General features: G+C 38.6%; 2 protein-coding genes across 2 annotated transcripts; both read right to left on the reverse strand.

The window, feature by feature from the left end:
- Positions 1 to 12,021: 12,021 nt before the first annotated feature.
- LOC121986539 (NADPH--cytochrome P450 reductase 3-like) lies at positions 12,022 to 15,941 on the reverse strand. Its single transcript, XM_042540505.1, has 13 exons — positions 15,797 to 15,941; positions 15,439 to 15,755; positions 15,306 to 15,365; positions 15,145 to 15,221; positions 15,005 to 15,062; positions 14,836 to 14,919; positions 14,719 to 14,755; positions 14,315 to 14,384; positions 13,975 to 14,166; positions 13,785 to 13,877; positions 13,679 to 13,703; positions 12,769 to 12,906; positions 12,022 to 12,063 (listed from the first exon to the last, which is right to left on the reverse strand). Exons 1-13 carry the CDS (start codon positions 15,939 to 15,941, stop codon positions 12,022 to 12,024), a joined length of 1,338 nt encoding a protein of 445 aa, XP_042396439.1.
- A 603-nt stretch (positions 15,942 to 16,544) lies between these two features.
- Positions 16,545 to 17,300, reverse strand: LOC121986540. Its single transcript, XM_042540506.1, has one exon. It carries the CDS (start codon positions 17,298 to 17,300, stop codon positions 16,545 to 16,547), a length of 756 nt encoding a protein of 251 aa, XP_042396440.1.
- Positions 17,301 to 21,606: the final 4,306 nt, after the last annotated feature.

Below are 21,606 nucleotides of genomic sequence, written 5' to 3' on the forward strand. Positions count from 1 at the left end.
GGAACTCTTCCACTCTCCTTATTTTCTATTGATTGGAAATCAATATAACATTTGATCATATCAAACTTTATTTGTTAATACATTGTTTGATCACATCAAACTTTATTCGTTAAATTCAACTCCTTGAATTTGACTTTCTCAATGGGAAATAGGGAAACCAATACTTATGTGACCCTCAATGGTTCAGGGATACAGCTAGCCGTGGGTTCACAACACTTTGTGATTCAGGACTATACTTGTCCTTTATTCGGGCATACCCTTAATAGTCCAATCCTATGATTAACTCCTTAATTATAGGATGTTAGAACTAATTCTGATTAATACCCAATGAATCATGGTAAGAGCATCTAGCGGCACCGTCCCATGATTCCCTAGGTATAACTGAATAGTATATGCAAGAATCAGTCGATTATGGTTAACGTACAGTTCAGTCCCTTCATCTCATATATTCCGGTCGAATGTACAACCATTGGTACATCGAGGATTATATATTGATTCGACAACCATGTGATATATCTTATAGTGATATCGCATGTATAATTAGGAAACTCTTTTCCTAAAGTACATCTTACAGCTTTGATCAAAGACTTCATTCACTATAAAACAATATATTACATAGGATATCCACACCTATAGGTGTGCGGTGAATCCCCGACTACAATACACTGACTCCTATATGTTTCGTTACTACACCCAATCTCACCACCTGATGACCCTATTAGAGTCGGTAAATGAGTCAAAGTGCAGCCCCAACATATAGAGTCTCAGAGTTGTCCCGGGTCATAAGGACTACTAGTGTACAACTACAACCAAAGACTTATCCACTCGATAAATGATAACCACTTGGAAAGTCTGTGTGAGGGATGTTCGATGAACTCATCATATGATCACCCATCTGTATGTTTGAATATCTCTATATCCTTACCAATGAAACATGGTATACTACATCACAGATGCTAGTCTCTAGCTCAAGCAGCCTTTTATCCTTATTTATTAGGCGACCCAATTGACTAGGAACAAATTTAGAATATACAGTGAATATTGATGTATTTCATGATGCCCATCATATGTACCACCACATCTCACTATAGTATATTCAAGGATTTTATCTATGCATATAGCATGGGTATAAAGATAAAGTAATGCCAAATTGAATTGAATTATATTAAAATAAAGGTTATTTTATTTACAAGAGTCCATAAAGCCCTAACCAACAGTTAGCTTTGCAGGGCACCTACTCTAACAAACTCCCACTTGCCCTAATGCCAACTACTCACTAGTTTTAAACCCATCAGTTCGCGATATTTTTCAAAAGATGGTCCTGGTAAGGGCTTTGTAAGTGGATCAGTATTATTATCTATAGAGGAAATTTTCTCAACTGTAATGTCACCTCTTCCCACAATCTCTCGGATGATATGCAATTTTCTTAATATATGTTTGGACCGATGTTGAGTTCTGGGTTTCTTTGCGTGTGCAATAGCACTAGTGTTGTCACAGTGAACCGGTACTGGATCAACTCCATTTGGAATAACACCAAGCTCTTGGATGAAATTTCTAATCCAAACTACCTCCTTTGCTGCTTCTGAAGCTGCAATGTATTATGCCTCTGTGGTGGAATCCACAATTGTGTCTTGTTTGGAACTCTTCCAAGAGACAACACCACCATTCAATGTGAATACATATCCAGAGGTAGATTTCGAATCATCCACATCTAATTGGAAGCTAGAGTCAGTGTATCCTTCCAATTTTAATTCTCCAACCCCATATATCATAAACAAATTCTTAGTCCTTCGTAAGTACTTAAGAATATCTTTCACAGCTTTCCAGTGCAATGGACCGGGGTTTGACTGATATCGTCTTGTGACACTCAGAGCATATGCTATATCAGGTCTTGTAGATATCATACTATACATGATACTACCAATGACAGACGTATAGGGAATGCGTGTCATCATCTCTATCTCTTCATCTGTCTTAGGGCACATAGACTTGGATAAAGTTATACCATGACACATTGGTAAATATCCTCTCTTAGATTCTTCCATTGAGAATCTTCTAAGTATGACATCTATATATGTAGATTGGGTCAACCCCGGCATCCTCTTAATCTATCTCTACAGATCTATATTCCCAATACATAAGATGTTTCACCCAAATCCTTCATGGAGAATCTACTGGCTAACCATACTTTTGTTGACTAAAGTATTCCTACATCATTCCCAATGAGTAGAATGTCATCAACATACAGTATTAGGAATGTCACTGCACTCCCACTAACCTTCTTGTACACACATGGTTCCTCAAGATTTTTAATAAAATTAAACTGTATAATTGTATCATCAAATCTGAGGTTCCAACTTCTCGACGCTTATTTGAGACCATAAATTGATCTCTGAAGTTTGCATACTTTATGCTCACTTCCCACAGATGTGAAGCTTTTAGGCTGAGACATGTAAATCTCTTCCTTAATATCACCATTAAGAAATGTCGTCTTTGTTAGGATCCTTCGTACGGAGGCTAGAGAGGGGGGTGTGAATAGCCGACACCAAATCGTCGCGTTTCTACAAACTAGGTTAGCGCAGCGGAAAATAACACGTAGAAACGAAGGAAAAGAAGACAAACCTCAAACAAACCGATGTAACGAGGTTCGGAGATTAGGGCTCCTACTCCTCGGCGTGTCCGTAAGGTGGACGAGTCCAGTCAATCCGTCGGTGGATGAGTCCCCGGAAAACTGGCTAAAAATAACTCCTTATGGGTGGAGAAACCTGGCCACAATACTCTTGCAACAGCAAGATGAATGTACAAGAAATACAAGAAAGCAGAAGACAATACAAGTGTAAAAACAATCTTGCCTTCTCGTCGACTGGAAGAAGCAACAGCTCCAAGCGCCTACAACAGTGGGTGATCCAGCCGGAAGCTCACGCGAAGCTTTGGAGAAGCTTAACAAAGCTCAAGCACAGCAGCACTTAGGGACAGGAAGAAGGAAAAGGGAGAGTTAGCACCAAAGCCTTGATCTCCTTTTATAACCTGCGAACCTGCACAGCGAAGACAGAAACCAGCGGAGAAGACGGAGCGACCCGTTGTGACTCAACGGTCGAACGTGGACCGATCAGGCTCCACCCTGATCGGTCCAGGACCCTTCTGATCGGTCCCTAGACCGATCAGAATGCTTCACAGAAAGTTGCCCAACTTTCTGTTCGTTTCCTGATCGGTTTATGGACTGATCAGGCCACAGCTGGATCGGTCGTGGAGACCGATCAGGCTTCATGCTGATCGGTCCCCAGACCGATCAGTAAGCTCACAGAACCGATGCGCTTTGCCTTTTGTTTGTTATCTGATTGGTCACCAGACCGATCAGATACACAAACGTATCACTGGATCGGTCTGCAGACCGATCCAGAGCTTGGTTTTTGCCCAAACCAAGTCCCAAGTCTCCCAAACCAACATCCGGTCAACCTTGACCTGTTGGTACATCATGCTTAGCATCCGGTCACTCCCTTGACCCGCTAAGACTCTCCACCAAGTGTCCGGTCAATCCCTTTGACCCACTTGGACTTTTCTCTTCGTATCAAGTATCCGGTCACTCCCTTGACCTACTTGACCTTCTCAACACCAGATGTCCGATCACCCTTGATCCATCTGGATTTTCCCTTGCCCGGCTTCACTCACCAGGACTTTCACCTAGCTTCACTCACTAGGGTTTTCACCTGGCTTCACTCACCAGGATTTCCAATCTGCCTGGCTTCACTCACCAGGACTTCCAAACTCCTGGCTTCACTCACCAGGACTTTCCCCGTGCCAAGTTTCCATACTTGGACTTTTCGCGTGCCAAGCTACCTGCTTGGACTTTTCCCCGTGCCAAGTCTCCGTACTTGGACTTTTCCAGTGCCAAGTCTCCATACTTGGACTTTTCGCGTGCCAAGCTCCCTGCTTGGACTTTTCCCGAATCAGGTCAACCAGGTCAACCTTGACCTAAGGTTGCACCTACAATCTCCCAAACACCTATTCTTGTCAAACATCAAGAATACAACTCTCTTCTCGTCAAACATCAAAACACAACTCGAGTCAGGTCAACTCAAGTCAGGTCAACCAGGTCAACCTTGACCTAAGGTTGCACCAACAATCTCCCCCTTTTTGATGTTTGACAAAATCCAAAATCAAGTTAGGTTAACCCGATAACCTATCTTAGGTTTTCCAATGTTCTTCCTTGAACATTCTTCCAAAACCTACACTCTCCCCCTTGGGACATCTCTCCCCCTTTTTGACACACATCAAAAAGAGGGAATCAAGGTCAAGAGTTTCTTCCTAATGAAAGTCCCATACCTTTCATTGAAACCCTTAATTTCCCCCTTGATACTAAACTCAACACTCAACTTAGTGACAATCCCATATCACTAATCTTCAAAAGTCTTAAAGAGTAAAAACTCCCCCTAAAAGTCAACTCCCCCTTGACAATTAGTTAAGACTCCCCCTAAAGGTCAACTCCCCCTTGACCATTGCACCAACAATGTCTTGGAGAGTTTCAAACCTTTAGAAACCCGAAACTCAACTCCCACAGCTGAAATTTCAGACCACAGTCGAAATTCAGCAAATTCAGCACGTCTGATCGGTCACCGGACCGATCAGGACCCCTCTGGATCGGTCCTCAGACCGATCCAGCCTTCCCTGGATCAATCCAGTGACCGATCCAAGTTCAGATCAGGCGGTTTCTGATTTCTTCTCTCCCGAAATTCAGAAACTTACAACAAATTCTAGAAAATTTGAAAAATTGTGAAATTTTGAGGATACATTCCTCATACCATATACTGTCAAGGAAAAATAGTTTTCTATGAAAATAACTTCCATTTTTCAATCTTGATACAAAGTTCAAAAGACTTTGAAATAGTTCAAAGTTAAGTAAACTTTGTATCACAATGTTCAATGATGAATGCTATCACTAGAATGACTTCATCAAGGTTTTTCAAATCAATTTTGAAATTATTTTTAACCCTTTAATTTAGGACCACAATCTTAGGGCTAAATGTACATGACTTGTACATAAGCTTTCCCTATGATCCTCCTTCTTGAATTAGTCTCATCTAGGTACAAGAACTATGCACCTTGATCCTAACTCATGATCCTAATATCTCACACACATCTAAGGTGTATCAAACACATCCAAGTCAATTTTGATGTGAGATATGGGTTTAGGTTATCTTAGGCTAGATTCTCATGCATTTTCTAAACATCAATTTGATCTCAATATCAAATTGTGTTTCTATCCTTAAATCAATTTAAATTGATCATTAATGCAAGAGATGATGACATGACATAAAATGATATCATACATAATAACATGTACCAATGTCATGATGTCATGGCATAAAGTATGAGACTTAAATAAAACATGACATATAAATAACCTAAGCATTATCATGACATTTTAAATGATCATAAAATAAATATGATGTCATGACATGGCATATGACAAACAATATATGGCAAATAGCACATAAAAGTATAGAAAATACCTAATTCTAGCATTAGTTGTCATTTTTGATAATTTTGACCATTTTGCCATAATTTCTATATTCTTAAGTGTAATAGACCTAAAATCATATCCTCAAGACTTTTAGATCACTATGTGCCAACTATATTGATTCTAGAAAATTTCTCAAATGTGGTTGGCACATTCTAATCACCTTAGGAATAATATTCCCTTTCATTTTCAAGGCTTGATTGCACCTTGAAAATTCCTAAAGTGCCACCTTTTGCCATGATTAGGTTAACTCCCTATTCAAGTAAGGTTGGCACACCCTAACTCATCTAGCGTGATGAAATCACGCTCCTAGGAACCCAATACCTATTGGAGCTCATTGGGTTCACTAAGTATTCACTAGGGATGACTTCCCTAGCAACCCTCCTAATGACCCTCCTAGGCTTTGGAGCCTTGGTCATTTGGGACTCATCAAGATCAACTCTAGGGGTGACTCCCCTTGTGACCTTGGTGATGGTCTTCCTAGCCCTAGATTTTGTTCCATAATCGAATGGAACATTATGATAAGTGGGCTTGACCACTTGGGACTTAGGTTTGTGACCCAAACCTTTCTTGTCCTTGGACATTGGTTTTTGACCCTTAAACCCTAGAGTCAAATCCTTAAGAGCCTTTTCTAGAGAGTCAAGTCTTGACCTCAAGGCTTGATTTTCTTTCTCTAATACCTCAAACTTTAATTTATCATTCTTCTTTGAGGTATTCCTAGGCATATGTCTAGTTGTCTTGGGGTTTCTACCTAGGTTCTCCTTAGCCTTAGATGAGTTAATCCTAGGGTTGGCCTTCCTAGTATTGTTCTTATCTAAGCTAAGATGTTTAGCACCTAAGCACACATGTTGATTTCTATGATTATCATGCTTATCATTCTTGACAATTGCAATAAGACTACTAGCATGTATCTTATTAGAAGTGCAAGAATGAACCTTAGAGGATACCTTAGGGTTTGCCTTCGCTCCCCCTTTACACGTGCTTGGTCTTTTGTCCTTGTGAGATTGCCTCCCCCTTGGACATTGACTCCTATAGTGTCCCCGTTGCTTGCATTGGAAGCACACCACGTGCTCCTTGCCCTTGCGTTTTGGGACTCCGACTTCCTTGATCTTTGGCGCCGGTGGAGTCTTCTTAGTCTTCTTTGGACATTTACTCTTGTAATGTCCAAATTCCCTACACTCAAAACACATTATATGCAATTTACTTGAACTTAAAGCGTTTGAGTTGCCTAGGGTTGAGGATGGATGTATGCTCTCTTCTTCATCCCTCCCGGAGGTAGAAGATTCTTCTTCGTGCTCCGATCTTGAAGAAGAACTCACCTCCTCTTCTTCTTTAGATGTTGAGTAGCCCTCAACTTCTAATTCCTCACCTCCACGATGTGAGCTACTTGGCTCACTAGGCTCCTCTTCATGGCTTGAAGTGGGGCTCTCCTCATGGAGTTTGGCCAAGTTGTTCCACAACTCCTTGGCATTATTGTATCCTCCTATCTTACACAAAATATCATTAGGTAAAGAAAATTCAATGATTTTCGTTACCTCATCATTGATGGTTGATTGGTGGATTTGCTCCTTGGTCCACTCCTTCTTCTCTAGGGGTTCTCCTTTCTTGTCCATCGGAGGCTTGAAACCTAATTGAACACAACTCCAATTTTCAAGGTTAGTCATAAGAAAATACCTCATTCTTACCTTCCAATACGCGAAGTCGCAGCACTCGTAGAAGGGTGGAAACGTGATGTCTTCTCCGAGTCGATCCATTCTCTAGCTTGTGCTCCTCCGGGTGTTAATCCGACGAAGAGCAACCTTGCTCTGATACCACTTGTTAGGATCCTTCGTACGGAGGCTAGAGAGGGGGGTGTGAATAGCCGACACCAAATCGTCGCGTTTCTACAAACTAGGTTAGCGCAGCGGAAAATAACACGTAGAAACGAAGGAAAAGAAGACAAACCTCAAACAAACCGATGTAACGAGGTTCGGAGATTAGGGCTCCTACTCCTCGGCGTGTCCATAAGGTGGACGAGTCCAGCCAATCCGTCGGTGGATGAGTCCCCGGAAAACCGGCTAAAAATAACTCCTTATGGGTGGAGAAACCTGGCCACAATACTCTTGCAACAGCAAGATGAATGTACAAGAAATACAAGAAAGCAGAAGACAATACAAGTGTAAAAACAATCTTTCCTTCTCGTCGACTGGAAGAAGCAACAGCTCCAAGCACCTACAATAGCAGGTGATCCAGCCGGAAGCTCACGCGAAGCTTTGGAGAAGCTCAACAAAGCTCAAGCACAGCAGCACTTAGGGACAGGAAGAAGGAAAAGGGAGAGTTAGCACCAAAGCCTTGATCTCCTTTTATAACCTGCGAACCTGCACAGCGAAGAAAGAAACCAGCGGAGAAGACGGAGCAACCCGTTGTGACTCAACGGTCGAACGTGGACCGATCAGGCTCCACCCTGATCGGTCCAGGACCCTTCTGATCGGTCTAGAGACCGATCAGGCCCTGGGATGATCGGTCCCTAGACCGATCAGAATGCTTCACAGAAAGTTGCCCAACTTTCTGTTCGTTTCCTGATCGGTCTGTGGACCGATCAGGCCACAGCTGGATCGGTCGTGGAGACCGATCAGGCTTCATGCTGATCGGTTCCCAGACCGATCAGTAAGCTCACAGAACCGATGCGCTTTGCCTTCTGTTTGTTATCTGATCGGTCACCAGACCGATCAGATACACAAACGTATCACTGGATCGGTCTGCAGACCGATCCAGAGCTTGGTTTTTGCCCAAACTAAGTCCCAAGTCTCCCAAACCAACATCCGGTCAACCTTGACCTGTTGGTACATCATGCTTAGCATCCGGTCACTCCCTTGACCCGCTAAGACTCTCCACCAAGTGTCCGGTCAATCCCTTTGACCCACTTGGACTTTTCTCTTCGTGTCAAGTATCCGGTCACTCCCTTGACCTACTTGACCTTCTCAACACCAGATGTCTGATCACCCTTGATCTATCTGGATTTTCCCTTGCCCAGCTTCACTCACCAGGACTTTCACCTAGCTTCACTCACTAGGGTTTTCACCTGGCTTCACTCACCAGGATTTCCAATCTGCCTGGCTTCACTCACCAGGACTTTCCCCGTGCCAAGTTTCCATACTTGGACTTTCCGCGTGCCAAGCTACCTGCTTGGACTTTTCCCCGTTCCAAGTCTCCGTACTTGGACTTTTCCAGTGCCAAGTCTCCATACTTGGACTTTTCGCGTGCCAAGCTCCCTGCTTGGACTTTTCCCGAATCAGGTCAACCAGGTCAACCTTGACCTAAGGTTGCACCTACAATCTCCCAAACACCTATTCTTGTCAAACATCAAGAATACAACTCTCTTCTCGTCAAACATCGTCAAACATCAAAACACAACTCGAGTCAGGTCAACTCGAGTCAGGTCAACCAGGTCAACCTTGACCTAAGGTTGCACCAACAGTCTTCACATCCATCTGTTATATCTCATAGTCATACCATGCAACTATGGCAAGTAATATCCAAATAGACTTAAGCTTTGCGACTGGTGAAAAAATTTCATCATAGTCAATTCCTTGTCTTTGATTATATCCTTTTGCCACCAATCTAGCTTTGAAGGTCAATACTTTTCCATCAACTCCAAGTTTCCTCTTGTAAATCCATTTGCATCCTATGGGAACGATTCCTTTAGGTGGATCCACTATTGACCAAACTTGATTTGAGTACATGGAGTCCATTTTGAATTTCATGGCTTCTAGCTATTGCATCGAGTCAATATTAGATATCACCTCCTTAAAGGATCTTAGATCACAGCCATGATTAAGATCATCTTGATTTCCTTCAAGGAGTAGACCATACCTCACAGGTAGTCTTGAGACCCTATTTGATCTCCTTAAAGTATGTACTTGTTCTACTGGCTATTGGGGTGTGGGCTCTATTATATTAGTTGTGGAATCGTCTTGAACCTCTTCGAGTTCTATCATCCTACCTTTTCTATCAAATAGAAACTTCTTCTCTAAGAAGGTGGTATTTATTGAAACAAATACTTCTATTTTCTTGGGATTATAGAAATAATATCCAACAGAGTTCTTTGGATATCCCACAAAATAACATAAAGTGGATCTACTATCCAGTTTGTCTCCCACTGTCTGCTTCACATAAGCAGGACATCCCCATATTTTCAAGTATGAATACTTGGGGGAGGGGGTTCCCATCCATATTTCATATGATGTCTTTTCTACTGCTTTTGTATGAACTTTATTCAACAACATTGCCATAGTTTCTAGTGCATAGCCCCAAAATGATGGCGGTAAATTAGTGAATCCCATCATAGATTGAACCATGTCCATCAGCGTTCGATTACGACGTTCTGCTACACTATTAAGCTATGGTGTTGCAGGAGGAGTCCATTGTGAGAGAATCCCATTCTCTTTTAGATAGTCCTTAAACTCTGTACTCAAGTATTCTCCACCTCTATCTGATCGAAGATTTTTAATACTTTTTCCCAATCGTTTTTCTACTTCATTTCTGAACTCTTTGAACTTTTCAAAAGATGCAAACTTATACTTCATCAAATATATATACCCATACTGTGAATAGTCATCAGTAAAAGTAATGAAGTAGTAATAGCCATGTTTCGTGCTAACACTTAATGGACCACACACATCGGTATGGATCAAATCCAACATATCATGCGCACGTTCCACTTGACCTTAAAAGGTGTCTTAGTCATTTTTCCTTTCAAACAGGATTCACAAGTTGGTAGGGAATTTATGTCTGACGAATCAAACAATCCTTCACTTACTAACTTAGTCATCCTTCTTTGAGAAATATGACCTAGTCTAGCATGCCATATGTGTGCTTGATTTGTACTATCTTCTTTTTTTTTCTTTGTTGTTGATTGCGCTTGTATATTGTTTACTGGAATATCTTTCAATTTTAAGTTATAGAGATCATTTTCTAATTCACCAGTCCCAATTAAACATTCATCCTTATAAATATTGCAAACACCTTTGCAAATAGACAAGAATAACCACATCTAACAAGCATAGAAATAGAAACAATGTTTTTAACACTACAACAAAAACCTTCATAGACATCGGTTTTCCACCGGTGTCTATTTGATTTTCGACCGATGTCTATGAAGCCGATGTTAAAAGTCTGCCACTTTAGACATCGGGTTAAAACCGGTGTAGTATCACTTAACGACACCGGTCTTCGAATCAGTTATTAACCAGTGTAGTATCACTTAATGACACCGTTGAATCAACGGTGTAAAACCGATGTAATATTGTATGTTAATAACACCAGTTTTGGCAACGATAAATGACCGATGTAATATTACTTTATAACACCGGTTTTACATCGGTGGACAACCGATGTAATATGTATATTTTTTAACAGAACAGATTTGATTTTAAAACCGACAATAACAAAAAAAAAATACAAATATTCACAAATTGTACAAATATTCTTCATTCAATAATATCCATAAAATACACAAATATTCACAAATTATATAAATAATCTTCTTACAACAATATCCATAAAATACTCAAACATTCTTTTTACATCAAAAGCTAGCTAATAGATATCAAAATCAAGGTAGAACATTCTTTTAACACATCAAGGTAGAACCGCACTTCAAATGTAATCTAGCATGCATTCAACCCACTCGAACGGCACTTCATCAATTTCAACTCTGGAGTACTTGAGATTTGTAAACTGTAAAAACACATAAATCCACCATATGTCAAATAACTAAAACAAATGTGTACATGTATCAAATAAAATAGAATACTGAGTTTTTAAAGGATGCTGTGGAAGATAACGAATATAACATAGAATCTAAAACTTTCATATATGACACTTAGTATATGCTGCTTAGAATATAACATAGATAATTTGCTCCTTCTAATTCAAGTGTACAGATTGATAAGAACCGACAGCATCATACAACAACTTACTAGGCATGATAATGGTTGAACAAAGAAATATGACTACACAACAAATCTAGTGAAGGAAGCATAGAAGAACAAATCTACCTCTGATGAAGAGATATACTATTTATTGTACTACCTCTGATGTCATCTTGGTATCCTGAATATCCTGCACTAAGCCCCCTATTTTCTGTGATTTCTGCTACCAACCACAGCAGCAAGGAATGCGGCAAGAAGGCAGCTGCCTCCTTAGTTCAGCACCCAAAACAGCAAGTTAGAGCTTCCTTTTGGGTCCATTCAATCCTCTAGTAAGTAGAAACTATTTTCCCTTTGGTTTATGATGAATTTGGAGTGTCTTGACCTAAGATATAATCCTCTTGTAGCCCTCTATATTAAAGGCCAGCATACATGGAAAATTCAGCATGTTCTTCTGAAGTCAAAAAGACTAGTTTAAATCATCATGCACTATACCAATCATTCACAAAAAGTTTGACAACAGAAAATATCATAACATGAGGTATATCTCCCATGTGACATTATATGCTAATCACTACTGCATGCACAACTGGGCTATAAAGAAACATGGTTAAGAGTGATGCAACTAGGTAAATACTGAAATGAACAAAAAATAACAGCAAATTGGAGAACTGCATCATCATCCAAGAAGGAAATCTAAAAACGAATATATATATATATATATATATATATATATATATATATATATATATATATATATATTTACAAAGCAAGAATCATGTAAAAACTATAGTTATTTAAAACTGAAATAAATCAGCCAAGCAAAGATAAATTTCATGGCAAGCAAATAATTATCTCATCACTGCTAGAACACAAATATATTTAAAAAAATTCACTACCCCATGAAAACCCCATTAAACTGACCTAAACAAACTAAGATAAATACAGTTAAATAAACTAGCTAAACATAGTAGGGTATTTGCATTTAGCAACTACAATTAGGATGCTTGTATGCTAATTACTTTGTGTGAATTCCTACTATATCAATCACAGTAAATTTATCTAATATCATTAAAGAATTTTGTTTGTATGCTAATTACTTTGTGTGAATTCCTACTATATCAACCACAGTAAATTTATTTAATACCATTCAAGAATTTTGTCATTTACCGTCAAAGAAATCATCTAATATCAAATTATCAATTAATGGTGATAATGAACTTTAATTTTTCTTGTATTCCAATACACTACTGTACTTCCAGCAGAATCAAATTGCTTATTTCCAGATGAATAGGCGCAAACATAAAAATTAGTAAAATTAAAATTAAAAAATGGACTTACCTTAGCTCCTTCATCGCCAATATTATTTCCTGATAGGTTCAGAGTTTTAAGCATGGTATTCGTTTGAAGAACATCATAAAGTGCCTTTAGGCCAACTGCTATAATCCCATTGCCAGAAAAATCAACTTCCTCTGCTGCCTAAGACTTGGAAAAAAACTAATGAGATGCTAAACGACACAAAAATTTGGCTACTTGTTAACAAGAGGCGAGCAAAAAAGGAAAAGCAATCCAGTGCAAGAATGCAGAACATATCAACTTTTAGAATATCACAATGATCCATAATGATTAACATATAAATTGAAAAACTTAATCTTAAGCAGTATGAATGTGAAGATGAAAATAAAATGAGAGGACGTAACCACACAATCACTAAAATGGGCTTAATATTATGTGTAATAAACAATGAAAAAAGAAGAATCTGAATTTCACTCAACATGACTGGTTGCTAGACTATCCATGCAAAATTTCCTTAAAGAAAACATAAGTATTTGTGATTAAATGAGTGTCAAGAGGGTAGATGTGTCCACAAAATTATTACTCGTGGAAGGCTGTCCCATGGTAATTCAACAAGCGGTTCACAAATTTTAAAAAAAAGTTCCATGCAATAAGTAAAGTTCAGGAAGGATAAGTTTCACTACTATCGAGCCCCGGGACCAACAGAGTTTAGATGTCTGGTAGAAGTGTTGTATGCAAAATCAAGAACATCATTCTAAAATTTATAATTACAATAGTATCAGATATATGGCCTTTGATTAGGCTAACAGCTGTTCTTTAATAATGACATGTATCAGATTTAGAATTATGTGATTGAACTTTAGAATTAGCTAGCATTTGCACATTAGTGGCCTCAACACATTTTGCATGCATTACAGATTTCCTTCCATAATATATTTTATTATTTACTCAAAACCAAATTCATTGATGGGGGAGCATTGCTAGAAGAAATTTAAAATGATTGTCATTGTAAAGATAAATAAGAAATCATGATTTCAGAATGATATAATTTATACACATACGTAAGGCCAGTGCCATCTATGTCAAACTCCAAATGGATGCAGGACCGGTCCGAAGCTGAAGTATGAAGCTCTCGTCTCACAGCCACATTAGCCCTTGAAGATACAAAAGTTGTGTTAGATATGCTTTTCACGGACTGGAAAATCCTAACCAGTACTGTTTTTAAATTGTCTTTGTAAAGAGCATCTCTACCTGCATGGATGTTGTATGTCATGAATAGCATGGCCATTTGCAAAACTCAAACTTTTGTCCAGATATGGAACTTCTTCAGGCTTGACAAATACAACCCGGTATTCAGGAATGACAGCTGTATAAGGAGTAGATGCACCTGTCTCATTTTCATCCTGAAGCAACTTATCCAACTCCGGCCAAAGAAGCTCCCTCCTGAAAGTACAGTTGATATTTCATATTCCACAAAGGAGTAATGAGATAGTGATGGGCAAAAGAGAAAAAAGAACAGAAAACTGAAAAATAACTGTAGCCGACATTGGAATTTGGATGGCATGCATAAAAGTTTGCCGATACTACATACCATGCAGAGAAGTCATCCTCAATACACTGATCATCATCTCCCAACCCCACTTGGACAATGTGCTTGGCGCCTATGCAGAGGAAAAAAAGATAGAAGAATATGCAAGTAAGAATGATGCTTAAATTCATTAAACACATCTACAAACTTGCACATGACTACTACATTACAGTTGTATTTATGAAACTCACAGATAACATGACTACTCAACTGTTTCTTAGTAACTCCTCAGACCATGTTGACTTTACAAGTTTTTAGAGTAACAATTAGTCTACAAAACAAGTTAAATTCTCTAGGAAAATGAAATGCATGAACTTTGAGATTGCAACTGAAGATAGGATTTAAAATCAGCTTAAGGAGCATATGTGACTTAGTCAAATCACAAACTAAATAAATCGAGTATATACCTTGCTCATGAAGCAGTTCATCGACCACCACAGCAACCTTTGCAAGGACACAATACACAAATATATTAGCCAAGCAATTCCCACAAAAAGAATACTGACAATTTCATCATGCCAAACCTTATTAAAATGTTCATATTGCCGATTGCCCAAACCAAACACACCAAATTGAAGATTTTCCAACCAGATTCCTCTCTCTTTCCCCTATAAAAAACTAATAATCAGCAATCGATCAAGGCAAAAGGATTATTGGTAGAATAGATTAACTAAATGTTCATGCTTCCAGAACCTCTGTAAACCATTTGTAGAACCGGGCAGCATTATCAGTAGGCTCACCATCTCCATACCTAAAGAAAACAAAGGGATCAGGTCGAACTTTGAGGAAGCTGATTGTTTATACAAACAAAAAATTCCTGGCTTTCAACTTACGTAGCCAAGAAGAACAAAGCCAAGCTCTCCTTTTTCAGGTTCTCCTTGTACTCATCATCCTCAGTAGCATATTCGTCCTATAATTGAGGAAACTAACTACAGATCAGTCAATTAATCAGTAGTATTTCCAATGATCTGAAACAGAAGGAAGATAATCTTACGATATCCATGACTTTAAATATGGCATTAGGGTACCGTGCTTTTGCCTCCTCAGCCAGCGCCTAGAAGGGGGGAAAAATCTAAGATCATGGGAGAAAAATTCAAAAAATGAACTACTCGGATAAAAACCCTAACCTTCGCGAACCCCTCAGCCGTCCTGGTCTGCGTCCCGAAGAAGACGGTGACCTTCTTCTTCCCTTGGTCCTCCTCTGTATCCATCTGGGTCTTCACCACTAGCGGCTTCGGCGGCTCGGTGGGCTTCCTTCCGCTCGATCGCCGGACGAAGAAGATTGCCACGCAACCGACAAGCACGGTGATGACTATGCTCAGGACGACGATCAGCAGCCGGTTCTCCACGAACGCATCCCCGGTGCTGGAATCGAGCCCATATCCGTCGGAGAGGGAGGCGACGACGACCGACAAGAGATCAAGGGACGACGCCTTCTCGGAACCTATCTACATCTTGGCGGATCGAGCGGTGAATCGGAAGCACAGATCTCCGATCTCTGTTTCTGTCTGCTTCGAATTGGGAGAATAAAGGAGGTCGAGATTGGGTCGGCGATGGGAGGGGAGGAGAAGATAGAGGCGGAGAAGGTGAGTCGCCCGAAGACAGCTCTCTCTCTCTCTCTGCCTCCCATGGACAACATCATATAGGGTTAGGTTAGAGGGAAGAGTTGAAAATTTTAGCTAAGTATTGGTGGGAAAATTATCATAGACATCAGATTTTAAAAACCGATGTTAAAATCGGTGTCTATTAACGAAAAAACGGATGCTCATAGACATCGCCTAAAAAACCAATGTCTATGAACGAAAATCTGCGCTCATAGACACCGGTTTTTGGAAAAACCGGTGTAAAATATTCAAAGACATCGGTTTTTGCTTAAAACTGTTGTTGTTCCACTAATGTCTATGAAGGTTTTTGTTGTAGTGTAACTAAGTCTGAAACAAATAAAACATCTCTTAAATACAACTTAAAATCATTGCTCAAGATCAAAGTAATGTCTTCTATAGCTTTCGCAGCAACTCTTGTTCCATTCCCAAGTCTCAAGAAGGTCTCACCCTCTCTGAGTCTTTTACTTCTTGTCATCATCTACAAATCATTGCAAAGATGAGAACCACAGTCAGTATCCAATACCCAAGAAGTAAAGTTAATAGAGACATTAACTTCTATATAGAGCATACCTTTGTCAGAACGCTTCTGAGCAAGATACTCCTTACAATTGCGCCTCTAATGTCCAGGCTTATTGCAGTGGAAACAAATATGATTGATTAGGCTTTGTGGGCCTTGGCTTCTTATTAGGCTTAATATTCTTCATAGGGGCAGAACGCTTCTTTCCCTTTTTCTTAGGTCCTTTCTTAGATCCAGAAGATGAACCCACAAGGAAAATAGATTTTTCCTTTTTCATGGTTGCTTTATAATTTGCAAGCATATTGACTAGCTCTTCAAGGATAGCCTCTAACTTATTCATATTGAAGTTAACCACAAAATTGTCAAATGGGGAGGGGAGAGACAACAATATAATGTCTGTTGATAGCTCGTGTGGAATAACCAAGTCAAGACTCAATAACTTTTCAATAAGCCCAATCATCTTAACTCCATGCTCATGGACCGAAGCCCCATCTCGCATACGATCCATCATGAGCTCCTTGACAGTCGCATGCTTGACTGAATGAGTCTGTGCACCATACAACTCTTGTAGGTGTATGTGTATATCTTTAGCATCCACAGTCTCCTCAAACCGCCTTTGCAGTTCATTTGACATTGAAGCCAGCATATAACATCTTGCTTGAAGATTATGGTCCGACCATTTTTTAAGCTTTTCCAACTCATCATGGGTGGCATTAATAGGAGCCTCTTTTGGAGGTGTCTTATCCAATGTATATGCAATCTTTTCAGATGCCAGAACAATCTTTAAATTTCTTAGCCAGTCAGAATAATTAGGTCCAGTTAATTTGTTCTGATCAAGTATCACAGATAGTGGATTCCGAGATGCCATATCGAAAATATACTGAAATGAAAACAGATAATTGATATTACTAATTATTTTAAATAACTCATAAGACAAAATATATGGACTTTTATATTTTGAATTACCTCCCACTATTTTTGATATTTCTATCACCCTCTAATGGAAACGGGAAATTATATTTCCTTAGTAAGTACATAGAACCCAATTAGCTAATTGTGATCCTTGAATGATATCAGCTGACCATAATTCCCAAAAGGTAGAACTCAATTATATCATATGCAACCTCTATGTAATTCACCTCACGTTTGATAAGAGCCCAATAATATGACGCCGATTATCTTTGCGTGTCATGTCGACCCATCAATGTTAGATTGTAATAAACGGTCACCATGTATTCCCTCAATGATATGAGCCGAAGTCATGGGAGTTCCACCCAATCCACATCATTTATGTCAGTGGAAGACACAACTTTCCGGCGTCGAGGCCTCCCCAATGATATGAGCCAGACACTGACCGCGGGTAGCATTCATCATGCAACCACCGTTGATGGAAGGTAGTGAAAAATATACTCTTTTATTTTTCCCTTTATGGCTTGATATAAATTTTGAATCATATTCAAAATGAGGGATTTTAATTTAAATATTTATATCATCACTCGGTATGTTTGTCGGATTCAAGCAACTATTTTATAGAATAACATACATACATATATCTAATACTATATATCAAATATATCATATTTTAAGGATAAGCAATCAGTGAGAGCCATTTGATCATCCTTCTTGCATCGTATGCGTAATATCAAATATTTTATATCAATTAATTAACAATTAATTAATTGATCAACTTATGCTTCTTGCTTCTTGTTAATTATTTAAATTTGACCACAAAATTATCAACTAAATTGAGAAATCAATTTATCTACAATGAATTTTGGTAAACCAATTATTATAGGTAAAATCATATTTCACCATAATATGTTACCAAATATTTTACGTGGTTAAACTAAATAACATGAACATATTTACTTTTGTCTTAAAGTCTATATGATAAACAATGATAACCTGACTCTGATACTACTGTTGGGACCAAATTCAAAATTCGGTGATCGTGTTTCTACACTCCTATGCACAGCGGAAATTTAAAATTTTATTTGCGATTTAACAATTAAATCAAAGGAGTGTTCGTATGGTTTTAAAACAAAAATAAGCATGATATTTATCTAAACATGCATTATAATCTAACCGTACAAGTAAGATCCTAAAAGCATAATAAAGATACACTATCATGTGATTGATTCATATAATGCTATTTTAATCATTTTATTTATACATGCTAAACTATCTAAAATAAACATATTAGATCATTTAAACATAACATAAATAAAATTATTAACATGCATTAACATATATATGAATCATAGTACAAGCATAAGCATACCTTCCAAACAACATGTATTTGGGATGACTCCAACTATTCCGATTGTAGCAAAATAACTCCTCGTCGTTGTCACGAGCTCGTACTTCCTTCGTCTAATCCGGTCCACGATCGAAGTCCTCTTTCCAACACTTGATCGCATTAGCGATCAAGTGTCGTTTTTTGTTGAGACGGTCAAAACGATTTCCTCGAAGATGAGGAAGGGGCTGCCCACTTATCCCTCCGCAAGGGGTTGTCTAATAGCTCTCAACAAGGAGTTACGCCTTCCGAAATTCTGCAAGAAGGTGGGCACCGGCAACAATGCTTCTCGAAGAGGAGAAACAATGACAAGGAGATCGAACTTTTCGATGAAAGAGAGGGAGATCTCTATCTTCTTTCTTTAGAAGTTGCTATCAAAAACTTGCTATCAAGTTCTTTCTTCAAAGAACTTAAGAGGTGAAGTGGCTGCTCAAACTCCAAGTCGAGGAAGAAAAAAACTGTGGCTGCCGTATCTCACATCAAGAAGAAAAAAACTCACTTTTCTCTAATCATTTTAAATAGCAAGGAAAATGAAAAACGTGGTGAGGTGAGGGAAAAAAGAAAAAATCAAAAATAATTTTTTTTTCATTACACGTAGAACCAACATCAACATTTTCCCATTTTTTTTATTTTTTTTAATTTCATGATGTAATATTTAAGGTATTACATTTCCTCGTGATGTAAACATTAAATATTGCATTTTCTCTTGGGCTTGAATTTTCAAAGACCAATATCTCTTCCATCTTTTCTATTAGATTTTTAGAACTTTTCGAGAATCCAATAATACAAGTTCATTGTAATCATATCAACGATCCAATATCGTTGACACGATAAATGCATTTGCTCGCTATTACAATAATATAAATCAAATTTATATAGTTTGTGTGGAACTCTTCCACTCTCCATGTTTTCTATTGATTGGAAATCAATATAACATTTGATCATATCAAACTTTATTTGCCAATACATTGTTTCATCACATTAAATTTTATTCGTCAAATTCAACTATTTGAATTTGACTTTCTCAACGGGAAATAGGGAAATCAATACTTATGTGAACCTCAATGGTTCAGGGATACAGCTAGCCATGGGTTCACAACTCTTTGTGATTCAGGACTATACTTGTCCTTTATTCGGGCATACCCTTAATAGCCCCATCCTATGATTAACTCCTTAATTATAGGACGTTAGAACTAATTCCGATTAACACCCAACGAATCATGGTAAGAGCATCTAGCAGCACCGCCCTATGATTCCTTAGGTATCACTAAATAGTGCCTGCAAGAACCAGTCGATTATGGTTAACGTACAGTCTGGTCCCTTCATCTCATATATCCCGGTCGAATTTACAACCATTGGTACATCGAGGATTATATATTGATTCGACAATCATGTGATATATCTTATAGTGATATCCCATGTGTAATTAAGAAACTCCTTTCCTAAAGTACATCTTACATCACTGATCAGAGACTTCATTCACTATAAAACAATATATTACATAGGATATCCACACCTTTAGGTGTGCGGTGAATCCTCGACTACAATACACTAACTCTTATATGTTTCATTACTACACCCAATCTCACCCCCTGATGACCCTATTAGCGTCGGTAAATGAGTCAAAGTGCAGCCCTAGCATATAGAGTCTTAGAGTGGTCCCGAGTCATAAGGACTACTAGTGTACAACCATAACCAAAGACTTATCCACTCGATAAATGATAACCACTTGGAAAGTCTGTGTGAGGGATGTTCGATGAACTCATCATATGATCACCCATCTGTATGTTTGAACATCTCTATGTCTTTACCAATGGAACATGGTACACTACATCACAAGTGCTAGTCTCTAGCTCAAGCAGCCTTTTATCCTTATTTATTAGGCGGCCCTATTGATTAGGAACAAATTTAGAATATACAGTGAATATTGATGTATTTCATGATGACCATCATATGTATCACCACATCTCACTATAGTATATTCAAGGACTTTATCTATGCATATAGCATGGGTATAAAGATAAAGTAATGCCAAACTGAATTGAATTATATTAAAATAAAGGTTATTTTATTTACAAGAGTCCATAAAGCCCTAGCCAACAGTTGGCTTTGCAGGACACCTACTCTAACAATGTTCGTGTGGATACCGTAGAGGCGCGGATGCTTAATCGCGTTGAGATATGCATCCAACGAAAAAGTTACTGTCGGGATTGCAATGGGCAAACAACAAAGGTATATCTCTCATGTAGAAACTTAATACTTAGTATATAATTTTCTTTCGCATGGATATTCTGGAAAGGAACTAGATGTTTTTCGCTGTGCTTTCGCATGTTTAGCACCCTAGTTCCCTACAGTGGTATCAGAGCCACTTGCGAAGGGATATACTAAGTTGTTAGAATTTTTATATATAATATAGAATTGCATGATAGGTTTACTGTGATTTACAAAATTATGAGTTTTGGACAAACTATGAGTCTCAACCAGATTGTGAGTCTCGGCGAAATTTTGAGTCTTGACCGAAATTAGTGTTTTGTTGAGAACGAAACATAGTTGGTATGTGACCAACAAGGTCTCGGCCAAAGATGTTTTATTCAAAACAAAACATAGTCAGTCTTGAGGGTATGAGGGTCTCGGGTATAGAAGTAACTCATAAAATGAGTATACAAAATAAATTTTACTTCGGGGGCATTGTCCCCTCACCCCCGCAAGGGGTGCTACCCCTTGACCCCACCCGCTAATCGGCTAGCGGGACCGCCGTGGCGTTGCAGCTCATAATTTATTGTTGAAATCATAGTAAATTTTATGTCATAAAATATTGTGAATGTTATATGACATGGTGCATGGTTATGGCCTTTAACCCCAATGTGATTGGATGTGT

The sequence above is a fragment of the Zingiber officinale genome, chromosome 5B (assembly GCF_018446385.1).
Source record: "Zingiber officinale cultivar Zhangliang chromosome 5B, Zo_v1.1, whole genome shotgun sequence".
Classification (NCBI taxonomy): Eukaryota; Viridiplantae; Streptophyta; class Magnoliopsida; order Zingiberales; family Zingiberaceae; genus Zingiber; species Zingiber officinale.

Coding starts and splice junctions, on each gene's coding strand:
- LOC121986539 (XM_042540505.1), bottom strand. CDS start 15,941: ATGGGAGGCAGAGAGAGAGAGAGAGCTGTCTTCGGGCGACTCACCTTC. Junction 15,063..15,144: donor GCTTTGTTCTTCTTGGCTAC/GTAAGTTGAAAG, acceptor TGTTTTCTTTAG/GTATGGAGATGGTGAGCCTA. Junction 14,756..14,835: donor AATATGAACATTTTAATAAG/GTTTGGCATGAT, acceptor GTCCTTGCAAAG/GTTGCTGTGGTGGTCGATGA.
- LOC121986540 (XM_042540506.1), bottom strand. CDS start 17,300: ATGGCATCTCGGAATCCACTATCTGTGATACTTGATCAGAACAAATTA.